The sequence below is a fragment of the Chelmon rostratus genome, chromosome 12 (genome assembly GCF_017976325.1).
Source record: "Chelmon rostratus isolate fCheRos1 chromosome 12, fCheRos1.pri, whole genome shotgun sequence".
NCBI classification, from domain to species: domain Eukaryota; kingdom Metazoa; phylum Chordata; class Actinopteri; order Chaetodontiformes; family Chaetodontidae; genus Chelmon; species Chelmon rostratus.
In genome coordinates, this window is record NC_055669.1 from 21,666,717 (window position 1) to 21,691,369 (window position 24,653).

Here is a 24,653-nt window from a genome sequence, read left to right on the forward strand (position 1 = left end):
AGTACTGGCACAACAATGCACACCTCTTAGCCTCTTAGATACTGTAATCAGACTAATTTCAGTTTCACTTCCAATTTGATTTTATGAGAACAATCTGAGATGTGGGCAGCGATTCAGATGTCAAAAAACAGGCCACACACTTATTACTGCAATTAAAAAATTCTTCCTGGCAACAGCTGACACCAATGGTGCCTTAACATTTTCGGGTCAAGTACTCCCAGACACAAATCAGATCATGCCTGCTTGTAGTATATCATGTGTCCTTAATTGTCTCATACTGAGCTGGTAAAAAGTGACAACCGCAGTGAACAGTGAAAGATACAGTCTCATAATGAGCATAATTTATATGAATACTCTAATTATGCTCAAGTCTGCTCACCCCCTAACCTCTGGCCTACTGTGAAGCAACACTGGAGTTTCCCATTTCCGCACCGAGTATTCACAGACTTCATGCTGACAGGAAGTGAAATTCTACACCACAGGTTGGTAGAATAAATGACATCCATCACCAGACGAGGCTTTTTGTGTCCTCTCTGCCTCACGTAGCACTGTGTGGTGTTGGACTACTGCTGTTCTCAGCCTCAGACTATAATCCATCAGAAAAGGTAAGCAGAACCTTCACTTTATTCTCTATTTAAGAACTTGTTCTCTGTGTAAAGTGAAAAAAAATGTCATACTGTCTCATCTTGATACGAAAGATGGAGGATCAGGTGTTTTGATGTTGAATTAAAAAAGGAAGCAGGTTCAGGAAGTATAACCGCACCAATGGGTCTTTTAAACTAACTTTATTTATATCAATTTGAGCTAATTCATCAGAGGAGGAAGAAAATGAAACGCCTCTACTGCCACTGAACACGTAGATTAATGTTTAATGCTCAAAAGCAAGACCAGTCCATCCAAATATATTCAGGTCAAACTAGGCAGGGCTACATAATATCAATGATATCTGCCATATGTTTACAATGTGGATAAAATCTATGGATTTTCATTGGTTATCATGACACACAAAGTGTTTAAACTGAAGGACATGACACAAAACTGGTTTCCCCACTCTCTTTGCTGTAAGAGAAGTGGCCCCATACCACAAGGTTTACTTCCTAAAGTTTACTCCAGTTTTGGGCAACCAGTCAACAGTCATTATTTAAAAATCTGATGTCAGCAATCCTGTGCATGCTGATGGGCGGATACTGAAAAATTACCAGTGTTTCATTAAAACTAAACCAACAACAGACAGTGATGGGAAATTTGGACGGATACGCAACGTGGTGTTATTGCACCTGCACTCAGGCTTACGCCTTGCTGACAATATCGACTGCAGTAATATTCAACTTTATACTGTATCAACTTTATCAGCAACACCAGCTGCTGGCTGAGAAACGTCCTTCACAGTAGCTCAGACATATAAGATAAACTCATACACTATATTTAATTATGTGAAACAGGAACTTCCCACTTCAGCTTATACTTGAACAGGAAGTATCCCATCAGACCCCAGATTTTTTAGTTTTTCTTTTTATTTGACTGAACTTTGTCTTTGGCCCACAGTTTCCTCCAGAATGTCAGACACAGCAGACGGCTTCACATCCAAAGACACACAGGACCCTCCCGGTTATGAAGTGTCCTCACCACCACCACCGTCATACTCCTACCAAGGGCAGCAACCTCCACCTCCACCCTACTCTGCAGCCCCGGCAATGTACCCTCCACCCAAAGTCGAAACAACTTGCATGTATCAGCCCACCACTGGGTATGAGTCTTTCCGTGACATTTGCCCAGAGGCCCCGTCGGACTCAACTCCACTTACAGCTTCATCTTCTTTTGATGACAAGGCTGTCAGAAGAGGGTTCGTTAGAAAGGTTGGTGCAACTCTGAGTTTAAAAAAACACATTACTCTAACACAAAAATCTCCTTTTTTTATTAATCACCTTGATTCAAAAACTGTTAACTGAGCAGGCAGATAGAAGCTCAGTGTCTCATTTTAACTAACGTCTCTGTAGTTGCTGAACAAGTCGCTCTTTCTTGGTCTGACGAACCCGACATATTCCAAACGTTCTTTTGAACTGAATCTTTGTAACATTTTTAATTTCATAAACATGTATGTGGTTACAATATTTTTCAGGAGGTTTGGTCTATTTTGACTTTATACTACATGCTTGGAGTGGCAGAGGAAATATCCTGACACCTTTGCTCACTAATTTGTTTTTATGAGTTGTGGTGTTGCAGCTGACTGAGGCTGGTGGGAGGCATGTCCTGAACATTCAGATTATTGTACTTGGTAGTTAACTGGTTATAAGTATTAATTTATATTTTTCAAATTGGCTAAATTATTCCATTATCTTTCCATCTACTGACACTGCAAAGCTTATCAAAGCATACGGGTTTCTGGAGACTTCGGATGTGTTGAATGCTGGAAGGTGTAATAATCCGACAATAACAGATGCAGCAATACTTGTGGTATCGGCGGTGAAGTCTGTAGATGATCCTGACTAAGTTTTGGGAAGACTGGCCCAGTGGTTCTTGACAAGATGCCAAAAATAGAACTATGAGAAAATTAAGAAATCTCAAAATTTTGATTTTTTAATGAGGAAGACCATCTGAACAAAGATGCAGATGACTTGACAGATCTGTTTCTCGAGAAAACTGCGTAAATAAAAGCTTGATTATCAGTGTCACTTTATGTACATGAATAGTGGGTGGAATTTGTAACCAATCTTACAATTTTGGTGTTTCTAGTTCTTTGGTTTGTGACAGATTTTGCTGCGCAGACACCTTTATCTTAGAAGAAGAAGGAGAAAAAACAGAGCTCCGGCAGCAAAGCTTCACTGCTTGGACCCCTAATGAAGTACTGTTCATCTCTTCCTGTGCAGGTGTTCAGCATCCTGACTCTCCAGCTGCTGTTCACCTTCAGTGTGGTGTGTGTGTTCACCTTCTCCAGCGTGGTCAAAGACGCAGTGCAGACCAACCTGTGGGCCTACCTCAGCTCCTTCATCATCTTCGCCGTGGTCGCCTTGGCCCTCAGCTGCTGCAAGTCCTTCAGTCGGCGTCACCCCTGGAACATCGTGGGACTGGTGGGTGACAAACACAGGAGCACAGAGCCCCAAATACAGTATTTAATGGGGAAATTCATTTTACACAATATACAGTAGACACTGTGATTAATACCTATATACAAAACTATACAACAAAACATTTAAATATAGACAAAAGGGACAGCTGGACAGCGAGATAGAAGAATCACAGTTCTAAAAGGAAATATACGGCATGTTGGATATGAAACACCTGAGGTCACATCCTGCAGAGAGAAGTGAAAATATTTTGGTCAAGCAGGCAGGCTGCAGCCTCAGCTAACTGTTCCTTAGTAAAAAAAGACTTTGGTGGAAAAACTACTTACTGAAAACTACCCAAAGAGAAGTAAAGGTATTTAATATAAGTACTATACTATACTCAAAAAGAAAAAAATCTACTCCAGTACAGCAAGTAAAGACATTAAAGTTCTCTATTACAGCTGCCCATTTTTTATTCACTTCTTGGTTTTCTTTAATGTTTAGACCTCTTAGACATTAAATGGGCTCTGAGGAGCTCGTCCATTGTCAGCAGTTCTTTTCTTTTGTTTTTATTGTTCCTTGACGAAAACCTCAATTTCCTCTAAAGTTGTTTTCACATGCTTGCAGATTCACTTTGAACCACTGAGGTTTTGTTGCCTTGTTAAATTAGGACAGGCACTTCCTGTATTGTGATTGTTAATACAGTATGCAGAGCGTAGCACAAACACCGCAACATAGAAGATTATAATTATTTAAAGACAGAAACAATCTGTGTATAAACCTTTCCTGCACTGTACTGTAGTGGAGATGTTTAATTTAATATTGAATTTTGTGCTTACAGGTTTTGGTCACCCTGAGCTTGTCATACATGGTGGGAACCATCGCCTCCTTCCACAACACCACTGCTGTTGTCATCACTATGGGAGCAACGTTGGCAATTTCTGTTGCAATCATTGCGTTCTCCGCACAGGTCAGATGACAAGGATGAGCCTCAGAGCTGACTTTCAAAATGCTTCTGTAACCCCCCCCCCCCCCCCATCATGTTCTGTCTGTTTTAAGCAGAGCCACGTGCAGACCTTTCAGTTGCTTTCTGTATCAGCTCTGAAGTTATGGCTCCCTGCTGTTTGACTTCAGGATGATACGTGTTGCGAGCGCTGGAAACTAGTGTCAAAAGAGGCAGAATGTGAATGTTGCACCAAAAAGTTACTAGACATAAATACATACTATTCTATAAACTGATTAATCGGTTTATAAAGAAAAAAATGTCAAAATTCTTTGGTTCCAGCTTTTCCACTGAAGAGATTAGATTTGAGCATTGTACAGTTATTATATTTCCACTCTTAGACTGCTGGTCAACTAAAACAACATTTAAAGACAACCTCTTGGGGTCTGGGAGACAGAGAAGGACACTTCACCAATTTCTGACTTTTTATGGTCTAAAATGATAATCTATGAATGGAGAGTCACTATTAAGATTAACTGAATATTGAAATTATCAGTAGCTGTAGTCCTATCTACACGTGTTCTCTATTACAGCTGTTCTTACTCAGCTGTATCCTCTGTATACTTTGAACTTAACAAGATAATAGCTACAGCTTTTCCCTTTTTTATTCCAGGTCCTTTTAAAAAAGTGTTGAATTTATGTCATTATGTACAAAATCCTGTGTTAAATACTGTGTTTGGAATCCAATCTTCAACACTATGCAACAACATATAGAGTGGTTTATTCAATTAGAGAAGAAAAGATAAAAATCCAACAATAAAAATGTAGATATATGTGAAATAAACATAATAGCGCTGCTAAGTGGATATTGGCTCAGTGTGTAGGTGGGCTGTGCAATTTTTCAGTATATAAAAAATGTAAAATGCATAAAATAAAGGTTGTATTAACTAATATGGATTGTTGATGCTCATGACCTTCAGTTGGTTGCCATATTGATAAAAACTGATTGGCTTGTATAAACAAAACAGACCGACATATCAAAATTATCAATAATCGATGTATGACTGTATGACTTAATGTATCAGTGAAACTAATTCATGCATGCCTTTCTGTGTTCTTTGCAGACTCGTTATGATTTCACTATTTGCTACGGTGTTCTGCTGGTTTTGGCTGTAGACTTGATCATGTTCGGGTTCTTTTGCACCTTCTACTACTCCTACATCGCTGATGTCGCGTATGGATGTCTGGGCGCTCTGCTGTATTCACTGGTAAGGAAAAAAAAAAACATATACCATAACACTACTACTACTACTACTACTACTACTACTATCTAAAAGGGATGTACAAGCAGGACTTACAGGACACAGCACATCCCTGAAGGAACAAAATCACATCAAATACACCTACTTATTGTCATGGTCATGTCAGCAGCCTAAACGGTACCATTACTGACAGATCTGATTCCTACTTGTTACATTTGCATGACTTGTATTGTAATATGCTTCAGATATGAAGATTAAAGACTTTTTAATATCACATAGAATGCAATCAAATACCTTTTTATAGTCCCACTGGTCAAACAATCACAGAAGACCAGCAAAGACAATATGGCCTATAATGATATATACTTTCATTGTTACATATTTATATCACATTTTGTCAATACTTCCTAGTAACATGATCATTAAACTGATGGATGATTGATAAATGGATTAACCTATTTATCTAACATATTTATCAAATAAAGTTTTTGCTAAAATCAACACCTGGCCATGATGAGTTGATTAGCTCCTGTACTGACAGCGTTTGCGACAGGTATGATGACGCCTTCTGAAACTCAAAACAAAAAAAAAAATATTAAAGCCTCCCATGTGCACAATCCACTGCTGCACTCTCCTCACGTGTAGTTCAAAGATGTATAATGTTTGTGGGGTCAAGGCCTGAGGCTGTGTCTGCAGTCACTCCCTCCTTCACTCATTCATTACTCCCTATGTGACAAACACTCGATGGTTCATCAGCAGGTGTAGAGCTGCACGGCAGTAACTGCTGTTTATAAAATATGACAGATTGCATTGTGGGATTGTTGGCAGAAATGAGTGTACACACACTCAAATAAAATTGTGGATGGTAAATATGCAGCATGCCCCAAATCCACGCTACATGCAGATTCTAGGCAGGTTTTCTCAAACGAGACAGTAGGATACTGAATATGGCTGATTTTTGAGTGTGCTTTTAATGCACACAGGAAATGGAGGAGCTGCTCACAGCTGAAAAACATTCAAATAAAGTGTGGGTGGTGGTGAAACAGCCAGCAGACTTGAAGGAAACTAAGTAAGTGCGAGGGTCAAAGCCACAGACGTCAGAGAGCGGCTGTAATAAGTTTGATTTTTGGGAATTCATCCACTTTCACGTACAAAGTAACTTCCACGGCTGCATTTTAAATGAAACCAACAAGCTTTCAGAGACGTGATTTGATGACAATAACACCACTTTTTCACAGCAGACATTTTGACTTGTCACAGTGAGAACAGCACAGGTGTTGCTCATAACATTACGTGTCCCAGTGTTACAGTGAGCCAACATGAACAATAAACAACCCTGAAACTGAAGCAGCTGAATGGAATTCAACCAGCATTCATTTATTTTCCACATGTGCTTTTCCTACTGCGACAGGTCAAAATAGAGGATGTCAAAACTTACTATTATTTATCTGGTATTAATCTCTCACCCTGTCCTACATGTTCTTCTCCTCCTCCTCTCCCTCACTTCCTGTCTCAGTTCCTGATGATCGACTGTCAGCTGCTTATGGGGATGATGAGCTACCGTTTGGATCCAGAGGAATACATCACCGCCGCTCTCACCATCTACCTGGATATAGTCCTGATCTTCCTCTACCTGCTGGGGAGGAGGTGAAACTGTATGCACATCATGCATGTACACAAACACACATTAATACACACAGACTGACACTCCAAGCTGTTCCCATAATGAAAATGTCCTTTATTATTACTTTTTATTATGTATATACTGAAATCCTGGTTTAAAGTGGCAATGAATGAATGAATATCAGCATTTTGACAGAATCTGTTCTTTAGTTATACACAAATAAAAATCGCTATGAAAAATTGTTGTACTGTATTTGTTGTATCATTCTATTTCCAGATTTTTGACATCAATAAGAAACATTCAATAACATTTGGGTAAGTATTCAGTATAAACACTTGTGTCAAACCTGTCTAAAAAACTTCCAAATCATTACATTATCCCATGAAAGTCAGAGACTGATAATCCAAAAGATCCATAAGGTCATTTGTGTTTCATAAAGCACCGAAACAGAAATCGAAATGCAATGAATGAGTGCCACATGGAGCATGCAACAAAATACAGCATACACGATATAAAGCAACAAGGACAAAAAATAGTGCAAAATGTTCAACATATTTTCTTCTTACTGTATCACATGGATCCATCCTCATGTTTTACCTTCACCAAACCTGTAGCCTCACTCTGATAAGAAAGCAGTATTCGGGGATATTTTACTAAAGGGTCCAACATCAATTTTTGCCCCCAAAAAAGCAGAGATGAAATGCTGTATCACTACATAACGTAGAAGCAGTTTCGTTGGTGTTATTTTTTTTACTTGAATTCACTTACCCAATACTGAGTAAGTTGTATAAACTTTGGATCTGTCAAACCTCACTGCGGAGATCATTGTAGGGCTGCAAGTAATGATCAATCTGCCAGTTCGCTTTGCCTATAAAATGTCAGAAAATAGTGACAAACGCCAGCTACAATTTTCCACTGCCCAAGTTCACATATTAAAATTGCTTGTTTTTTTCGACCAGCAGCTCAAAACCCAAAGATAGCATATATGACAAAGAAAAGCAGCGATACCTTTGACACTTTTGCTTGAAAAATGATTAACTGATTATCAAAGTAGTTGCCAAGTTTAACATCCTATCCCCAAAACCAAGAACTGAACAGTATGTAACTGTACACGACGAGTGATTGAGTGATATATCGTCCCTGCTTTGTGGAGAGCAAATCCCTCAGAAATCTCCAGATTTCACACAGTCGCACGGTTTAGCACAGTCTCACCACAGTGAAGAGTAGTTGAACTTGATCCGCAGCAGGTACCTCATGCGAGCCTGGGCAGGGTTGTAAACGATGAACTCATTATACAGGAGGGAGTAACTGTTATGTTTACCCACCCCTGTCTTCATGCCCGGCCCCATCGGTACAGTCGAACCATTCCTGAGAAAGAGAGGCATACATTTATTTAAGTAGTACAAACTGCCTTTCCCTTGAAATACTTCTGTTTTCCAGCACATACTTTCTTACTTTCTGTGCTTGTGGTTAGGACTGCAGCTAATAATCATTTTTATTATCAATTAATCTTCTGTTTACAGTCACAAAGCGCGAAAGAAACTAGCAAATATTCACATTCTCTGCACTCATCAACCTGAATTTTTCTTTGCTAATAAATTAAACCCACTCCCCCTCTCAGATAAAATAATGATTTTTGTTGTGTAACAGTGAGCTCAGTTAAATCAATGTTTGGACTGTATGAACTGTATCAGCATGATGAGACAGACTAACAGTATGACAGAGTTTTTGGGGTCAGGTCCGGTCTGTCCCAGGCCCTTGGTGCTGTGTTTTCCAGCAGGCAGATTGTTGGCCTCATAGTCCGCATCCAGTAGCTCGTTACAGTCTCCTAGAGCGACCTGCGACCACACACAGACACAAAGCGTGGACATCAAAACATTGCTACATTCCATCTGGGCCCAACACGTAATGTGATGTTCCAATGATGCTGGTTTTATTGTTAATACGAGTTGTGGACTTGTATTGGCAGGTCAATGGGGTGTATGCTTCCTCCGACACGTCGCACATTCAGGTGTGCAGAGGTTTTTTTTAACACTTTTTTAGAGGAATGTTCTTTGCCAATACAGAAAAACAGGGTCTGCACAACAGATTCTAGCCCGCAAGAAATGTATTTGACTGAAAAAGGAAACATGTTGAGCCTACTGGGCGTTCATCAGACGAATGGCCAACATGACAAAGATCAAGATGTACAGACACCAAATGCTGACATCATTATGTGTACAACTCATGATCTGACTTGATAGATAATCTAGATAAATGACATTATCAATGTTTGACAGAATAACAAAAAACAGACACAGTAATCCCACAAAATACATACATACAAAAAAAAAGGCTCAAATGTTTTGGTTTTTTTTGTTGTAAAAAAAAAAAACATGAAATAGAACAATACAGCATATCAAGACAAGACTACACAAATTATACTATACAAACTTCATAGACAATGTTAAAATAGATTCAATAGATTCAATGTGGTGACATTTTAATAGACTACTGATTTAAAAATTCATAGAAAGACAAACCAGACATTTTAACAATTCAAAAACCATTCCAGATATTATAAAGGGTTAAAGTAAAATATATTTCTGAGGAGCTATTTTCCTCCATTTAAACTGCTGTCCTGCCCCTGACCTAAATATAGGATGGGATGGGCACATAACCGCCTCTGTAAATTGTCTTCAACAGTCATTTAACAGGTGAAACACAACATTTAATCTGTCCCCAGAAAACAGCAACAAGCTCACCTCACACAGCAGCAGCAGTCCAACGTGGTTGTGCTGATTGGCAAAGCAGTAGTTTGCACTCTTTGAAGACATGTCAGCAAAGTAGATCCCTTTTCCAAACTAGATGAAAGAGAAACAGGGAAATTATTATCACTGCCATAAAAATATATATTGCAGGATTTAAAAACTCCTCATTGTTTAAAATGTCATTCCAAAATGCTGAACACAATCATCATCTGTTGAAAAATATTGAGGTTTCTACTCTAAAAACTGCATCAGGTTGTTCAACATCATACGTACATTGTTGGGTATTATCACTTAACTGTCAGCAAATTGTTTTCATAGAACTTCAAGTGTTTTTCACTTGATTCTTATAGACAGAATCAAGTGAAAAACAGTATGTGCACGTATTCTGCTGTCTATCCTACCATGTAACCAGTGACAGGAGCTTCAGGTGGCGCCACTCGGAGCCCCTGACTGAGGATGCCGACCCAGTTAGACAGACGGGAACCATGCCACAACAGAGTCCTGGCAGACAGACAGACATAGCAGACTATGTGAAGAGAGCACCATATTTTTATATGGTACCACAGCTATAAATACAGTTCAACATCTGAAGAAAACCTGAACCAGCACTGGTACTGGCCTACAGGTGTGTTGAAAATTTACTAAGGCCACTTTGAATTACCTGTTGTGTAACTGTGAGAGGAAGTTGTCACTCTCCCCGTCTCTGTCCACTGAGAAGATGTCAAGGATGGTCATGGTGTAGTCAGAATGGGTGGGGGCGTGAGTGGACTGTAGATATTTTTCTATCACCTTCACACAGAGAAGAAAAAAGTTAACTAGAAAAGCAGCTTAAGGCAGCTTACGTTTCATGCAGTTTGATACTTTGGTCTAAAATAAACTAAAGATTAGCAAAACACTGACCTTGTAGTCATTGCTGCTGGAGTCCAGAGGCTGCAGTTGGCACTGGAGGGAGGAATACTGTTTGTCCAGAGGATGCTCGTCACTGTCTTCACTGGACTGAACCATTTTCACTGCTATCTGAATGTCACTCAGAGCCTGGAAAAAAGAAATAACACAGAAAATTATAGATATTATAGTATGGCCCACATATTTAAGTGAAAACAGAGTAACTGCAGACCTCAATTAATGGAGAATTCTTTTACCTCCAACAGAGCAATTTTTTCCTTTAGCTCATCTTCTGTCCGGATGATTGGAGGAGTTTTCAGCCTGGAGAATAACATCTTTCAGTTACAGCAAGACAAAGGTCAATTCATTCAGACAGCATTAGTGCATCTCTCTAAAGATACAGCCACTTATTCCCTACCCAAAGTCATGAGGGATGCGGGTGTAGAACTGGTTGCATGCTTCCAGCAGCTCACGGCTGCTGCCTTTCTTTTTCAAACAATCCTCGATTTTCTTCAGTGCTGAGTAGCCTGCATTGATCTGCTCTGTGGTCAGCTTGCCTGCAGGTAGAAAGCAGAAGACCGAATTTGAAATATGATGCCATGAAAGTTTTGAAAACACTCGTTACATGTTTGTCACCACCTGAATCTACTCATACAGTCAGGTGGCACAACTGGAGCTAAAATTATGACTTAGGGAACTTGTTTTATTGAATTTGTGGATCACACTGTAGCAACTTAAATATGTGTAAATGATATATGCTCCATATGAAATCAAGTGAAATTACATGAATGGTACTGGATGAAATTAAAAGAGTATAACAGTACAAATTCCTCAACATTTCTGCTGTGATTTTGACCCTGACTGACCAAGAGGAGCTTTCCGGGTGTCAAACTTCATCTCCAGCACACACTCCTCCATAGCTTTGACGTCACAGATTAGCTCCAGGAGCGACTGGATCTTCACATCTAGCTGGGAATTCTTCTTTTTATGTGCAGCATCCACTGTGGTCTGGTTTTCCTCCTGAAACAGTGACACATATGTATGTTCATACTGACAGACATCACATTCAGTTCAATGGCAGCTATTATTTCCAACTCGCCATATCAAAATTTCAAAGATACTGAGGAAATATATAGGTTGTTGGTTCGTTGCATTGTTCCTCACCTTTTCATCTGTGCTGTAGTCCATGAACACCATGTCATATTTTCCAGCTACTTTGTCAAAAGTTGCTCGGTCTTCCCACTCATTCTTGGTTTTGTCCAAGAACCTGTGGCAAAGCAAGCGTCAGAATTTTACTGGACTCACTTCAATGTGAGACATCTGGAATTTTTTTTTTTTTTGCACAATCTCACTTTTTCTTGAAGATATCTTTAGCTTTCAGCAGGTCTCCACCACAAGCTGTCAGACTGCTCTGACCCACTTTTCCCACTAAAACAACAGGTAAACAAAAAAAATAAATCTAATAAGTTAGTTTACATTTTAGAAAATAATAATCGGCACATAAGCTCACCTCTGCCCCATCTCATCCACACACTGTAAGCTTTGGAACTGTCGTCTTGCAACAGCTGGATGAGGTAGTATTTGTTGTTGTTAAACTGAAGATTTGTCTGCATAACAAGACAGAAAGCATTAGCTGCAAGTCTAGAAATCTACTCACTTTCTTTCAAATCAAAATGTAACATGAAAATTAAATACTTAATTGTGATTATTTTATCTATCAAATAATTTCAAATTACTATTTTAGTTAGTCACGACTCAAGATGGAAATAAAAACTACAGCTTTAGAATTTTGAGTGCAAGAAAATTCCCTCCCAACATTTTAAAATATCGTTAATTTATTTGACAAATCCCTTTGAGTCAACTTATAATTAAATGTTCTTAAATATTTTACCTGATTTAGCATCACGTCATAAACATCACTACCTTCACTGTAAACATGAGCCTGAAAGAGGAATTGAACAGTTAATAATATATATATACGAAGGTAACTGCATCTGATCTGCATCTTGTAAGCAGGAAATTAAAAACATACTGTTCCTGTAAACTTCTCATTTCCTTCTTTACAGTGTTTTTTTTTTTTTACAATGTTTTATACAGTTTATTGAGACAACAATGAAAGTGTTCATACAAAGCACAGTGACAGTTTTTTCACATTAAAACACAACATTACAGGTAAAAGGTGAAAAATGCTCTATAAGCACTACAGATAAACACGCAACCCGAAATTATTGTTTGAAGGGCTGCAACTAACAATTATTTTAGTTATTGATTCATCTGACAAATATTGTTTCATTGTATGAAAAAGCAGTAAAAAATGGCCAACACAGCTTCTAAGAATCATGAGTCTGATATCTCGTGTGGGCATAGATACTGTACCTTTCCAAGTTTGGCTTTGCATTCAAGGTCAACTGGAGCTTTTCCTTTCATGACCACTGTCTTCACAACCTCTGCTAAACATCCAAAGACCAGAGACAAACCATTAATGAGGTCAACTGACATCGAATGTGAAGTACATGTAACACAATGACATTTAACCTGTATAAACCCAAAAAGCAGAAATCACCTGATGATGTTGCCATACTTACTATGCTTTGTGGGTCACCAATAACAACTTTAACATCCTATTTCACTCCATACTGTTACTGCATAGACAACATATATGAAAATTAGATCCACTGTACCTTCATTTTTTGTTTCTTCTTTGGGCATTTCTTCAATTTTTGTCTGGCTCTTGTTTTGCCCTCTCTTCCTCTTAGCTGCAGGTTGCTCTTTTACTTCCTCCTCTTCCTCTTTAACTTGAACTGGTGTCCCATTATTAGCAGTCGACTCACCAGCATCACTCAAACTTTCTGAACAGAAGAACACAACGGAAAAAACATATAAAATATCTTCTGTAATTATGACATTTTTATTTACAAATACATTATTAAAAAAACAACCAAATAAAAGGATGCCCCTGTCATACTAGCATCAAATTCAGAATAAGCAAATATTTACAAAAACAAATAAAATTTGATAATGATGGTCATAATCCAGGCAGAGAGGATGACAGAAATTAAATGACACAACTTAAAATAAAATACCAGTGTAACACATAAAACACACATACCTGGTTTTACTGTCTGAGAGCGAATCTTCCTCTTGTACTTGGTGACAGGATTAATCTGGACCATCTTCTTCAAATCGACCTCATATGACGTCCCAGAGCCCAGAGACAGAGTGACAGAGGTTTTCCCTGAAGAGACGGCTGAGTCCAACAAGGCACAGGCTGAAGGCGCGTATGGTTCCCACTGTCCTTCATCTCCTTTCCACTGCCACACTGAGCACACATAGAGAGAGCAGGGTTGTACATACTTTATCAGCTCTTCAGGTTGAGCCTGGCATCTGATATGGATTTATTCTGAAGAAGTTTTTGCAGAGAAAAATGTTTGTAACTAATCCCAAGCAAATGGTGCAGAGGGGAACCCCCCTGTGTGATTTGTGTGATTGAGTACATTTTCCCAACAGTATGTCCCTCAAAACAATTGTACAATTATTGCTAGAAACAAAATTAATGTATAGGTCCTTTAAACCACTTACATGTTGCCTTAAGATGCCTCGTCTGAAAATACTGGATGAATGTATATCTGCTCTGACTCAACAGCACCCAAAACAATAACAAAGTTTAATCAATACCTCTGGTTTCAGCAGAAACTGAACATCATAACCTTAACCATAACCGCACTACACTGTTTTTAGCTAGTTCCAACTTATGAACATGGAACTGTGCGCATATGCAATATTCTTATTACCACTAACATCCCCAGGTAACCTGAAGGCAAGACTTTCAGGTTTTGGGTACTAATAGGTTGACAGTTGCGGGAATTAACGTTAACAGGTTTTACTAAATTGATCAACTTGTAACAGGTATCAATGCCACCTTGGGCAGAAAATATGTTGCTTCCTACAGCAATTGCAACAACAGTAAAGGCTGCATGGACCATAAACACATCGCATTTATTTTCCTAAGATACTCTGCCGAGACATGTCCAGACTCTCAGTCCGCAAGTGGCGTAGTTACAGTGGTTAGCTGTCCAGTCAAGCTAGCCTTCCAGCGGGAAACAAGTACCAACCTGTTTTTGTCTGGACTTCTTCATTTTCTTGTGCACTCTGACTTTTATTTCTTGAACTTCTTGTACGCCTCATGGTGGTTTATGAAAGTAAACAGATAGGTACACTAATAAGAGGGACACAATGACAACAAAGAAGGCGGAAAACTTTCCCCACCACCACTTCCTGGCCGGTGCCGCTCAACGTCCTGCGTACGAGGATGAATGACGCAGTCAAAAAAAAAAAAAAAAAAAAAAAAAAAAAGAATAAGAAAGAAAAACTAGTGTGTTCCTCGCGCATGCGTATTACGCCATCATCGACAGCGTGAAGTAGCTACCCATTACCATAGCAACGATTTTAGCAATTAATTAATCATAATAGTCAAAACTTGGCTTTGGATTTTAACAATTTGCGTTTAGGCGTAATTGTGTCTAAACTATGCCAAAAATAACATTATCGAGATGTAAGCGATACGTTTGGAGATCTCGGGCTGTGCCCAGACACAACACCGGAACAAAACCTCGGTACTAAAGGTTCCGCATTAACCGATGTCGGAATTATTTTGTTGAAGGATTGTTAAAAAAATCCGAACGTGCCTCTCCGCTTATCGAGGTGTGGATGGAAGCTTAAGTTAAATTTAAGGTCATTTAAAAACAAGAAGTCACCGTTCAGGTATCTAAGATATGGCATTACGGACCTATGGCGCTTGTGCTCTCTGTCAGAAGGTGTCTGTCCTGAGGATGATGTGCAGGGTGAGTGACGTTCGTGGCTGTCATTGAACACAGCATCATTACCATGAAGGTTAGACAGCCAAGTTGTTGAAAGAGCAAATGGAGTATAGTTTCGTTAGTTTAGTATAGTGACGCATTTTTAGGAGTACATTTAACATTCATAATCACTAATGTATCACATTTCTCCTGTAAACTAACGTACCTAACGTACAGGCTAAAGTTGAATACAAAAATCATGTCTGTTAGACTGTATATATTTATATCTATACTAATAGTATTTCTTGTCTGTCTATTATTTTTGCTTTAATCTAAAACCATTAGAATGAGGCTGGTTACTGTTAACACGCTGGTGCTCAAAGAGGTGGTAAAGAAACATTTGTTTTTATTTTTCATCCTCAGGGAATGAGTGCAACTGCACACCCACAGTCTCAGGTGGATTTCCTAAAAGGAGAAGTACATAAGAAGCACCCAGGTGTGACCAACCTGAAAACACTGCACCTACCTGAGGAACTCCAGATGGCTGCACGGTCAATTATTCACAGTAGGTTTAGTTTTAAATGTGGCCATCAGTTGGTATCTTCACTGCTCTTGAAATAAGTCATGAATGCAGTGCAGCTGTTCAATTTCTCCACCTGTAGGCGCTCAGGTGGATCGGCTGACTGACTGCACTCGGAAGCTCACAAACATCCTGTGGAGCAGAAAACGAGCAGTTGATGACCTCACTCTGAGGCAGAGAGCTGTAAGACTGGAGAAAGAACTTTGGGACAAAGCAATAGAGAATAGAGGAGGTGGGTGACACATGAAATAATAACAATGGCCTATAATGACTGCAAAGAATATTTATATTTATTTCGCTGCTGTTTACAAGCTATTAAACCATCACACTATGTATTTTCATGTGCATTACCTGTTCATCACTACTGCACACCAGTCTGCCTCAGTATAATATTTTAGATAATATTTTATTTTATGCTATCATACATATATTTATTTATTTCTATATTTTAACTTTTGCATTGTTTATCTCTTTGACTTGATTCTCTTTTTCTCTTCTCTCATTTCACTTGAATTTTTTGTCGGAAGGAGCCTGAGAACAACAATTTCATTGCCAACAACTGCTTCACTGTAATTGCTGTGCAGTGTATGAGAAATAAACTTAAACTCACACCTACAGAGATGATAATATGTTGCAACAGTGAGAAAAGTAAATTCACTTTATATTGCAGATATAGACGAAGAAGTGGTTCAGGATCGCGTCAGGAAGAAAGTGTTTTCAGAGCTCAGAAGAACCACCTATCACTGGACTCCCATGAAGTAACACTTGTTTTTATCTATTCTTTCATACAAGGATACTTTCCATGAATTTAGTGTTTTTTTTAAAGTTGTGTGTTCAGAAATAATGTCATTTAATTTCACTACTTTCTAATGGAGAAAAAGCATTCTTTACCCAATGCAGCAATATAACATTTAACATTTTCTGCCTTTTATTGGCATAAGGTACATTGTCAACTCAATTTTCGCATTGAAACTTGATTAATATAAAGTTCAGACTCTTAATTTCAGTGCCAGAAAATCTCAGTCTATCAGGCTCAGCACAAAGGCAGAAGTGGGACTACAGGGCTTCGTCAACTCCTCTCTGCAGTTACATTTTGGAGCTTGTAGCTGGTGATTTCTCCTGCTTGATTCTGAGATCAAGATGATCTTATATACAGCTCACGCTCTGTGTTTCAGGTATGATGAAGAGTTAGGTGTGGTGTACATGGCGGCTCGGCTGGCTGGGGGCTTCGCAGCAGTGAGGAGAGCAATAAATGAGGTAACAAGCAAGTGGTGGAGGTTGTAGGCTAACTCATGTAGTACCCAGTGCCTGGGCTGTCCTTAGAGAGTCAGTCCACCAAGATCCTCCCAAAAAAAGATATTTTTGTACTTAAAGTGTTAAAGCATGGGACAATTACAAAAGACCAGTCTTTATTACTTAGTATTATTACCCCACAATGTGTTGGGGGGTCAGACTTCTGTCTTTTTCTGTCCTAAATGTCAGTTTTTTCTTTCTTTTCAGATAAAGAAGAGGGATCCCTCTTTTGCCCCTCAGTCTCTCCTGGATTTTGGTTCAGGACTGGGAACAGTTGTCTGGTTAGTGTAAAAAAAAATGCTGGTGCAGCATAATAAGAGTTTTCATGTAAATCACAAGACTCTGAATAGATTTTTCCCCCACAGGGCGTCACACTCCTGCTGGGGCGACTCTTTGAAGGAGATGGTGTGTGTGGACAGCTCCGGGCCGATGAACGTCCTGGCTGAGCGACTTCTCAAAGGTACGTGCACACAAACATTTCAGTTTTGATTTGTAACAGTTTTGTTTCGGCTTTTCTCAAATACTTATCAGAAAATCTAAGAGTTGTTTTTTCTATGTGTGTGTGTGTTGAGCAGGAGATGATGAAACAGCTGAACCTCACATCAAACATGTATATTTCAGACAGTTCCTCCCTGTCTCACCCAAGGTAAAACCCCCTTAATTCTTCTCATTAATTTAAGTTAAAGAGTTTCTTTCTTCAAACGCAGATTCTTGTTGTGAATAAGACAAAAAAAGTCAGATGTGATAATATTGTTTTTTCGCATTGATCACATCACGGTGCATGAATAGATTGAGTACAATCAGTATTACCCAGATGCACTCAAGTAATATATATGTTAACAGCAGCAGGAGTGGTTAATAAACTGTATATAAAATAAGATTAACTTTATTAATCCCCAGCTGGGGAAATTTGGTAAAATCACATATAACAATATATTATACACATCACATATACAATATAATATACAGGACATATTGAAAGCCATGTCTTAGGAAAGTGTGTTTTTGTTTCAGTCTATTGCTCATAATGCAATAGTAATCTTTGTTGACAAAAATCCTCACACCCACCATTCATTTTTAATGCTTCCAAAAGCATTTTTAATTATTTTGTCAATAAATAGAGGAAGAATGGATGAGTTAGTATGAGCGGTGATGGACTTTGTGGCTAAACAGACACACAAAATACAAAACTTCATTAAGAGAAAAACACAGGAATACAAGTGCTGCTCACACTATTGTGTTGAAAAGGGATTTCTGGCTAGTACAGCATATAAACACCACAGTCAGCATGTAGAACCAGATTAAGAGCATCGTTAGGACCACCTCTTTCACATTTCGTTGTGCGTTTGAAACATTTTTTTATCTATGGATTTATTATTGTATTTATTCACATACCCTGAACATCCTGTATCTCTGCTTCCAGGTGCAGTTTGACGTGGTTGTAGCCGCCTTCACCCTGTCAGAGCTTCCCAGCATGAAGGAGCGAGAAGAGGCAGTGTTCACTCTGTGGAGAAAGACAAGCTCGTACCTGGTTTGTTAGAATAATTACAAAACTTCATCTATAGATGATGTGAACTTTGCTGTCTGCTCAATATGTACTACATTTGAGACATTTTCTGTATCTTTAAAACTATTCTGGTATCTAGAAGTCCTGTTTTATTTAACGACATTTGATTATGTTTTCTACATATTTTGGTGTAGGTGCTGGTGGAAAATGGGACCAAAGATGGCCATCAGATTCTTATGGAGGCCAGAGACACTTTGTTAAAGGTATTCAAATATAGTAGATGAGACAGAACTATAAAATCTCAGTGGTGAATTTTTTTAGGTGCTGTTGTGTAAATAGTTTGACACATTTAATGAAAGCAGACTGATAACCTCTGGTTCTCTATCTCTAGAAACAAGAGAAGACTGTCCATGACACCAGACCAGCGTCTGTGTTTGCTCCGGTACGTTTAAGTCCCAGCTGGTTTAAAATTTCATGTCATTCTTTCAGACAGCAGTGTCACGGTCTTCTTGCATCCTCTCTCTGTTGTTTTGTTTTTCCAGTGTCCTCATGAACTGATGTGTCCTAAACTGGCCACCGAGCCCACCACGCCCTGCAACTTCCTCCAGCGGTACCAACCTCTGCCTCTGCGAGGGGTAAGATCAAACTCTGTTTTACATGTCTGTCGGCAGCATTCTTCTTGCAAGTAAAACACCATTATTTTAAGCATGAAAGTTCATTCTTGACCCCAGAAATAGTAATTAGTCAATTTACAGAATTTTCAACTGACACAAATCTTCTAAAAAAGCTAATAAGTGGAGGTTCAACTCATTTTTTTTGTCAAATCAGTCAGTTTGTTGCTTTTTTTTTTTAAGCTGTGAGGCACGCAGAGGGAAAGACATGAGGCTGAGATACTGTGTGAGGTGAACACCAGGTGAATGACGGTGTTTAACAGCAACAGGAAGTTAATTATTGTAGTTTGACCCACTTAACAATGCGATCAACAGTCAGAGCTGCAGCAGCAGCTTTGACACATAACTCATAGATGGAATTAGATGGAATCTTTCTAACTGCAATGCAATGTAAAATAAACATAAGCAATTTAATGCAGTGAATACAGTTTCCAGAGCATGTATGAGTACACTGCAAACAGGAACTGCTAAAAGCTAATTCAGCGTACTTTTAATTGTACCATTTGCCAAAATGTAAACAAATAAAGGCAAAAAATAACAGCTGTCAAGTTGTGACCAACAGCAGAACACACTGAATCTATCTATCCACCAAAGCATTATAGAAACTTTAGTTCCCTAACTTTTAAAAGTGCATGATTATCACACAAAAAGAAGTAAGACAAAGAATAATAACAGGAGTCACAATCATATTCGTTTTTTTCATGATGCACTATCAAGATTTTTGTTATCACTGTGGGTCAGAATGTCCCATTGGAAACAGACAGAAGGTAGCAAACCTGTAAAGTAAATGTATGAAACTGCTTAGACACAGGCAGTCAAAGATTAAAAGATTCCATTTATTTCTTTCCAGCGCAATGAGCAGCAGACGGAGAAGTTCAGCTACTTGATTCTGACTCGGACAGAACCACCGCAGGCAGAAACAGAAGGCGTGGATTGGGCCAGGCTGGTCGCACCTGTGCAGTGCAGAACAAGACACGTCCACTGTCGAATGTGCTGCCCGGACGGACAGCTGCAGCACCTGGTGGTGACAGCACGAAAGCACAGCAGGTGAAGGTCTTGCATCACACATACTGTCAAAGCCAATGGCGGCCATTCAAAACTCCATAACCCTTGTGGCAGATTTTTAGCTGCATTTGGCAGATGGCAATGATTTTTATTTCTGACTCTGTTTTCATATTTTGTATTTGTTTTATTTGTTTTTTAATTTCTGACTGTACCAAATAAGTATTGATGCCCAGCCCTTGTGGTCTGATCGTGAGTTTCCTCAATTTGACTGAAAATTGTGTTGATTTCCTTCAATCAGAGATGTGTACCGCTGTGCTCGGAACAGCGACTGGGGAGATCAGCTGCCGATCATTCAGAAAGACGATGATGACGTCCAGACTGATTCAGAGTGATGATTCAGCGAGGAAGAGTAAAAAGCTAAGACTGCCATCCAAGGACTCATCAGTTTTTCGATCAGCAGAACATTTATGTTTCCTGACTGGAACTCATTTGACAACAGATTACTTAAATAAAAGGTCACAACCGTGTCATGCTGCACACCTTTATTGAGTCCCAAAGTCCAAAAGCACCACTGGTCTTCATGATAACTTTCTGCTGATGATTACACTGTAGTGGGTGTACTGTTCAAAGGAAGTGTGCTGCATTAGTTTGCTGAAGGAACGTGGGGAAAAAAGAGAAATATTTGATTCTTTTAGTTTCTCAAATGTGACAATTCTCTGCTTTTCCTTGTCTTAAAGTTTTGATCAGATAAAACAAGACATTTGATGTCATCTCCTTGGGCTGTAAGAAACTGTGATGAATATTTTCTTGACAGTTCTGTAATATTTTATAGACGAATGATTAATCCAGTAAATAATCATTAGTTGCAGCCTTACTGTCCAGACTGAGTTCACAGCTGACATCAGAGTCCTTTATGTGAAAGAAAAGAGCAAATGCTGCTGAGCAGGGAAAACTACACATCTGAGCAGCATGAAGAGAAGACTACTGTGAAATGGATTTTTAAACTTAATCCCATTTGTTTGGCATAAGCAGGTTTTTCATGCTCTGCAGCCCCTCAGTGTCATCCTGACTCAATCTTAATGCTGAGCAGTCCATTTTGAATGGTCAGATCCCAGTGCACCCCAAATAGGTGCAGGGATGCCATCACACCTGTATTCATGTCTGTTGTCTCAGGTGCTCAAATCTATTTTAAATACCAAGTATGAACAAACTCAGATGTGAAGATTTTTGGGATTTACAGAATGTATCGTCTTCCCGTTTTTGATCTGGAGTTCTTGTTCAAGTACTGATTTAAGCTGTTGTACTTGTTTATAATCATGTAATGCTGTAAATATGAGAACACAATTACAGAAAAGTCAGCACACATTATTTCAACATCTGTTAACTCCCAACAATCTGTTTCAGGGCGGAGGTCAAGTCTGGGTACTTGTATTGAAATCCAGTTTCTTGAGTCCTCTTTGGTATGACTTTCTGGCCCTGCACGAGGACCACGGCCCTCTCAGAGCCCATTAGGGAGTTCAAGACAAAGCCAGGCACAGGAAAAATGGTGGGTCTCCTCAGGACCCGGCCCAGCTCTTTAGTGAACTCGTAGTTGGTGTTCAGTGCAGGTGCGACGCCGTTAAACACTTGGGGTGATGCAGAGGGAGTGTCAGCAGCAGCAGGGGATTCCAGGGTGTGGGCTATGATTCCTGCCAGGTCTGAGACATGGATCCAGGGAAACGGCTGACTTCCTGACCCCAGAGTGCCTCCGAGGCCGAGCCAGAAAGGCAGCAGCATTTGCTTCATGGCACCCCCATCACGGCCCAATACTGCCCCTGGTGGAGGGAGGGAGGAATGTAAGATCACCAAAATAAAAGTACTAAGATTTTCAGTGCATAGGTATGATAAATAATGTGGCACAGGGCAAGATTTATGTGCAGGTTAACACTTTTCACCAGCCTAGATCTGAGTTACACCCTCACCAACCACCCAAGACCGCGTAGGTAAATGTATAACAAAACATTTCTTTTTTTTTTTACATACCAGGCCTGATCACAACTTGTTTTGTGGTTTTTGACATATTCTCAGGAAGAAGTGCAGAGGCCTCCCACTCTTTCACAAGTCTGGAGAGGAGGTCGAATGGTGTCCATTCACTGTCTTCTGTATACTGAGCTGTCAGACTGGGCTTGTAACAAGCTGTGGGTCAAAAATCAAAGTAAGAAGTAAACAATAATTGATGTCACTGTCTCTATAATCTGTGAGTATGTGTGGGGTGACTTTCTACTAGTACAAATTAGAATATCAAGTTTTGTTACTAAGCAGAGACTAACCTACACCTGATAACAGGACCCAAGAGCGAGGAGGACTGGGGGAAGCAGCAATGGCTTGAGCGAGAGTTTTCGTAGTGTCAATACGACTGGAGAACAGATCCTTTTTGTAGCTTTCATTCCACCTGAAAGCACACATAACACAGATCAGGTGAAAATCCAGCTGCACTAAAACAGCTGTCAAAGTACTCGCAGCAACACTCATACACATTCTGTGCAGAAATTGCATAATTAAGTGCCTGTTACATTTATTTTTAGTTGATTTAGACAAGCGGTCAAATGCATCTTTAGAAATCAAGGCCAAATACAATGCCAATAGACATAAATCAGCTGCTAAAACTGCCCCAACTCTTCTGGAAAGTCTTTCATTCAGATTCTGTAAGCCGGCTGCAGGGATTTGCCTCCACTGAACCACACTGAGAATGCATAATCAGCCACTGATGTTGAGCTTTTGCTGTAAGTGTTCCAGTGCATCCCAGAGGAGTTTGATTGGGTTGGAGGGCCATGAAAACCTCAGCCCAACTATTTATTTATTGCTCACCATCGGAGCGGGTTCATCAGATTCTCTCCAGCCAAGTTGACAGCGCCCTCACATGGTGGGAGACCACTAGACTCCAACTCAGCCTACAGAAGCACAGAGGAAAACGAATACAGAATTTTATATATTACTCTGGATGTGGAGACAAGTACTTTGACCTGCAATGCAGCAAAATGGGGGTATTCAAAAGCTTCAACAGACATTTGAGATAAAAAAAAAAAAATACTGTGATGAATCAGGAAATACCCAAGTTGAGAAATGACCTTGGGCCCTTCTGTCTGACCACAAATCTGAATTAACGTGAGATCATACCCATGTTATCTTCCCTGGACCAGGCTGTCGAGATACCACTGTGACCTCATGACCTTTATCTCTGAGCAGGCGACTCAGCTCACGGCCCACAAACCCAGATCCCCCTCCTACAACGAAGACAACATAGAGAAATGCACATACAAACAGAAGAACCACGCAGAATCTACCAGTTACCAGTTATATAAAAATATGAATGAATGTCCTAAATGTATTAACACATAATGTTGATTGTGCCACATTACGATGCAGACAAACACACTGTATATGCAATCAGTTGTCTGCAGACTTTATGATTGTCACTGGCAAGCATGAGAATCAGAGCGATGCGCATGCGTACTGTACATGCTTACAAAACAAGCCAGCACACTAACATTACAAACTTTGCTTCGAGAACAATTTCACAAAACATAGTGACCCTTTCTAAGTGTAATCACGTTGTTAACACGCTTTTTTCCTGTCATTTTCTGGACGAACATAACGCACACGAAACAGACTGGTCCATATACCCAATCTATGCTTGCAATGCTAACATTAGCTAACAGCTAACCGCCAGTGTTATGTCACATTGACCTTTCCGAGCAACACAAAAACATGTAATTCTTAAATAATGTACGTACCTATTAAAACTCTCATGGTCAATAAAACACCGTCAAATGTTGAGTTAAACAACTGAAGGCTGCAGCAGGTTACACAGTCTCCTTTGACTCATGCCAGTTAAGGTGGTGTCAGTGACTTGTTTCTGGCTTTTTTGGACCAGGAGGGGTTCCGTAGCCAGGCGGAGACGTCATTTTGTAGTTTAATACGGCGCCATGTGTGGGAAAATGTTTTAAAAGAACAGGTGGAATTCAATCACGGGTTTATTTAACCGCGGCTATCCAGTTTTTATCAATATTGACCAACTGAATCAGTTTTCAAGCATGTATCATGGTTTCAACAACGTTTTTACGTCAGGGGATACAGATGAAGGACTGGCATCTTTTATAAGATAATTAATCAAGTTAAACTAATGTTATCTATACCGATATATGAGGACAATGTAGACCTTGGCTCCTATAGTTTCATCATGAGCTAACGTCTGCTGAGGGAAAAAAAACAAGAAAAAAACGGATTATTTATACTATTAATTATCTTGGATCC

General features: G+C 39.4%; 4 protein-coding genes across 5 annotated transcripts; 2 read left to right on the forward strand and 2 right to left on the reverse strand.

Moving 5' to 3' along the window:
- The first annotated feature begins 481 nt into the window (after window positions 1-481).
- si:ch211-284o19.8 (protein lifeguard 1) lies at window positions 482-7,109 on the forward strand. The gene is made up of 6 exons (XM_041949588.1): window positions 482-605; window positions 1,546-1,856; window positions 2,868-3,068; window positions 3,886-4,014; window positions 5,112-5,255; window positions 6,766-7,109. The coding sequence occupies exons 2-6, from the start codon at window positions 1,557-1,559 to the stop codon at window positions 6,898-6,900; spliced, it is 909 nt and encodes a 302-aa protein (XP_041805522.1). The 5' UTR covers window positions 482-605; window positions 1,546-1,556; the 3' UTR covers window positions 6,901-7,109.
- parp2 (poly (ADP-ribose) polymerase 2) lies at window positions 6,962-14,801 on the reverse strand. 2 transcript variants are annotated; one of them, XM_041949587.1, is made up of 17 exons: window positions 14,621-14,801; window positions 13,618-13,827; window positions 13,190-13,357; window positions 12,885-12,955; window positions 12,400-12,450; window positions 12,019-12,115; window positions 11,861-11,936; window positions 11,673-11,775; window positions 11,375-11,528; window positions 10,927-11,065; window positions 10,766-10,829; window positions 10,524-10,658; window positions 10,285-10,412; window positions 10,025-10,124; window positions 9,618-9,716; window positions 8,587-8,711; window positions 6,962-8,241 (listed from the first exon to the last, which is right to left on the reverse strand). In XM_041949587.1, exons 1-17 carry the CDS (start codon window positions 14,691-14,693, stop codon window positions 8,082-8,084), a joined length of 1,953 nt encoding a protein of 650 aa, XP_041805521.1. In that variant the 5' UTR covers window positions 14,694-14,801; the 3' UTR covers window positions 6,962-8,081. The 2 variants fall into 2 exon arrangements, with proteins under 2 accessions (XP_041805521.1, XP_041805520.1); XM_041949586.1 differs by having other exon boundaries at window positions 12,885-12,958.
- Window positions 14,802-15,182: 381 nt separating this feature from the next.
- mettl17 (methyltransferase like 17) lies at window positions 15,183-20,887 on the forward strand. Its single transcript, XM_041948772.1, has 14 exons — window positions 15,183-15,349; window positions 15,728-15,869; window positions 15,967-16,116; window positions 16,555-16,642; window positions 17,060-17,141; window positions 17,385-17,458; window positions 17,543-17,637; window positions 17,753-17,823; window positions 18,601-18,708; window positions 18,879-18,947; window positions 19,076-19,126; window positions 19,227-19,319; window positions 20,206-20,402; window positions 20,659-20,887. Exons 1-14 carry the CDS (start codon window positions 15,281-15,283, stop codon window positions 20,750-20,752), a joined length of 1,383 nt encoding a protein of 460 aa, XP_041804706.1. The 5' UTR covers window positions 15,183-15,280; the 3' UTR covers window positions 20,753-20,887.
- On the reverse strand, window positions 19,966-24,266 carry sdr39u1 (short chain dehydrogenase/reductase family 39U, member 1). Its single transcript, XM_041948773.1, has 6 exons — window positions 24,134-24,266; window positions 23,517-23,623; window positions 23,208-23,290; window positions 22,670-22,791; window positions 22,383-22,535; window positions 19,966-22,174 (listed from the first exon to the last, which is right to left on the reverse strand). Exons 1-6 carry the CDS (start codon window positions 24,147-24,149, stop codon window positions 21,741-21,743), a joined length of 915 nt encoding a protein of 304 aa, XP_041804707.1. The 5' UTR covers window positions 24,150-24,266; the 3' UTR covers window positions 19,966-21,740.
- Window positions 24,267-24,653: the final 387 nt, after the last annotated feature.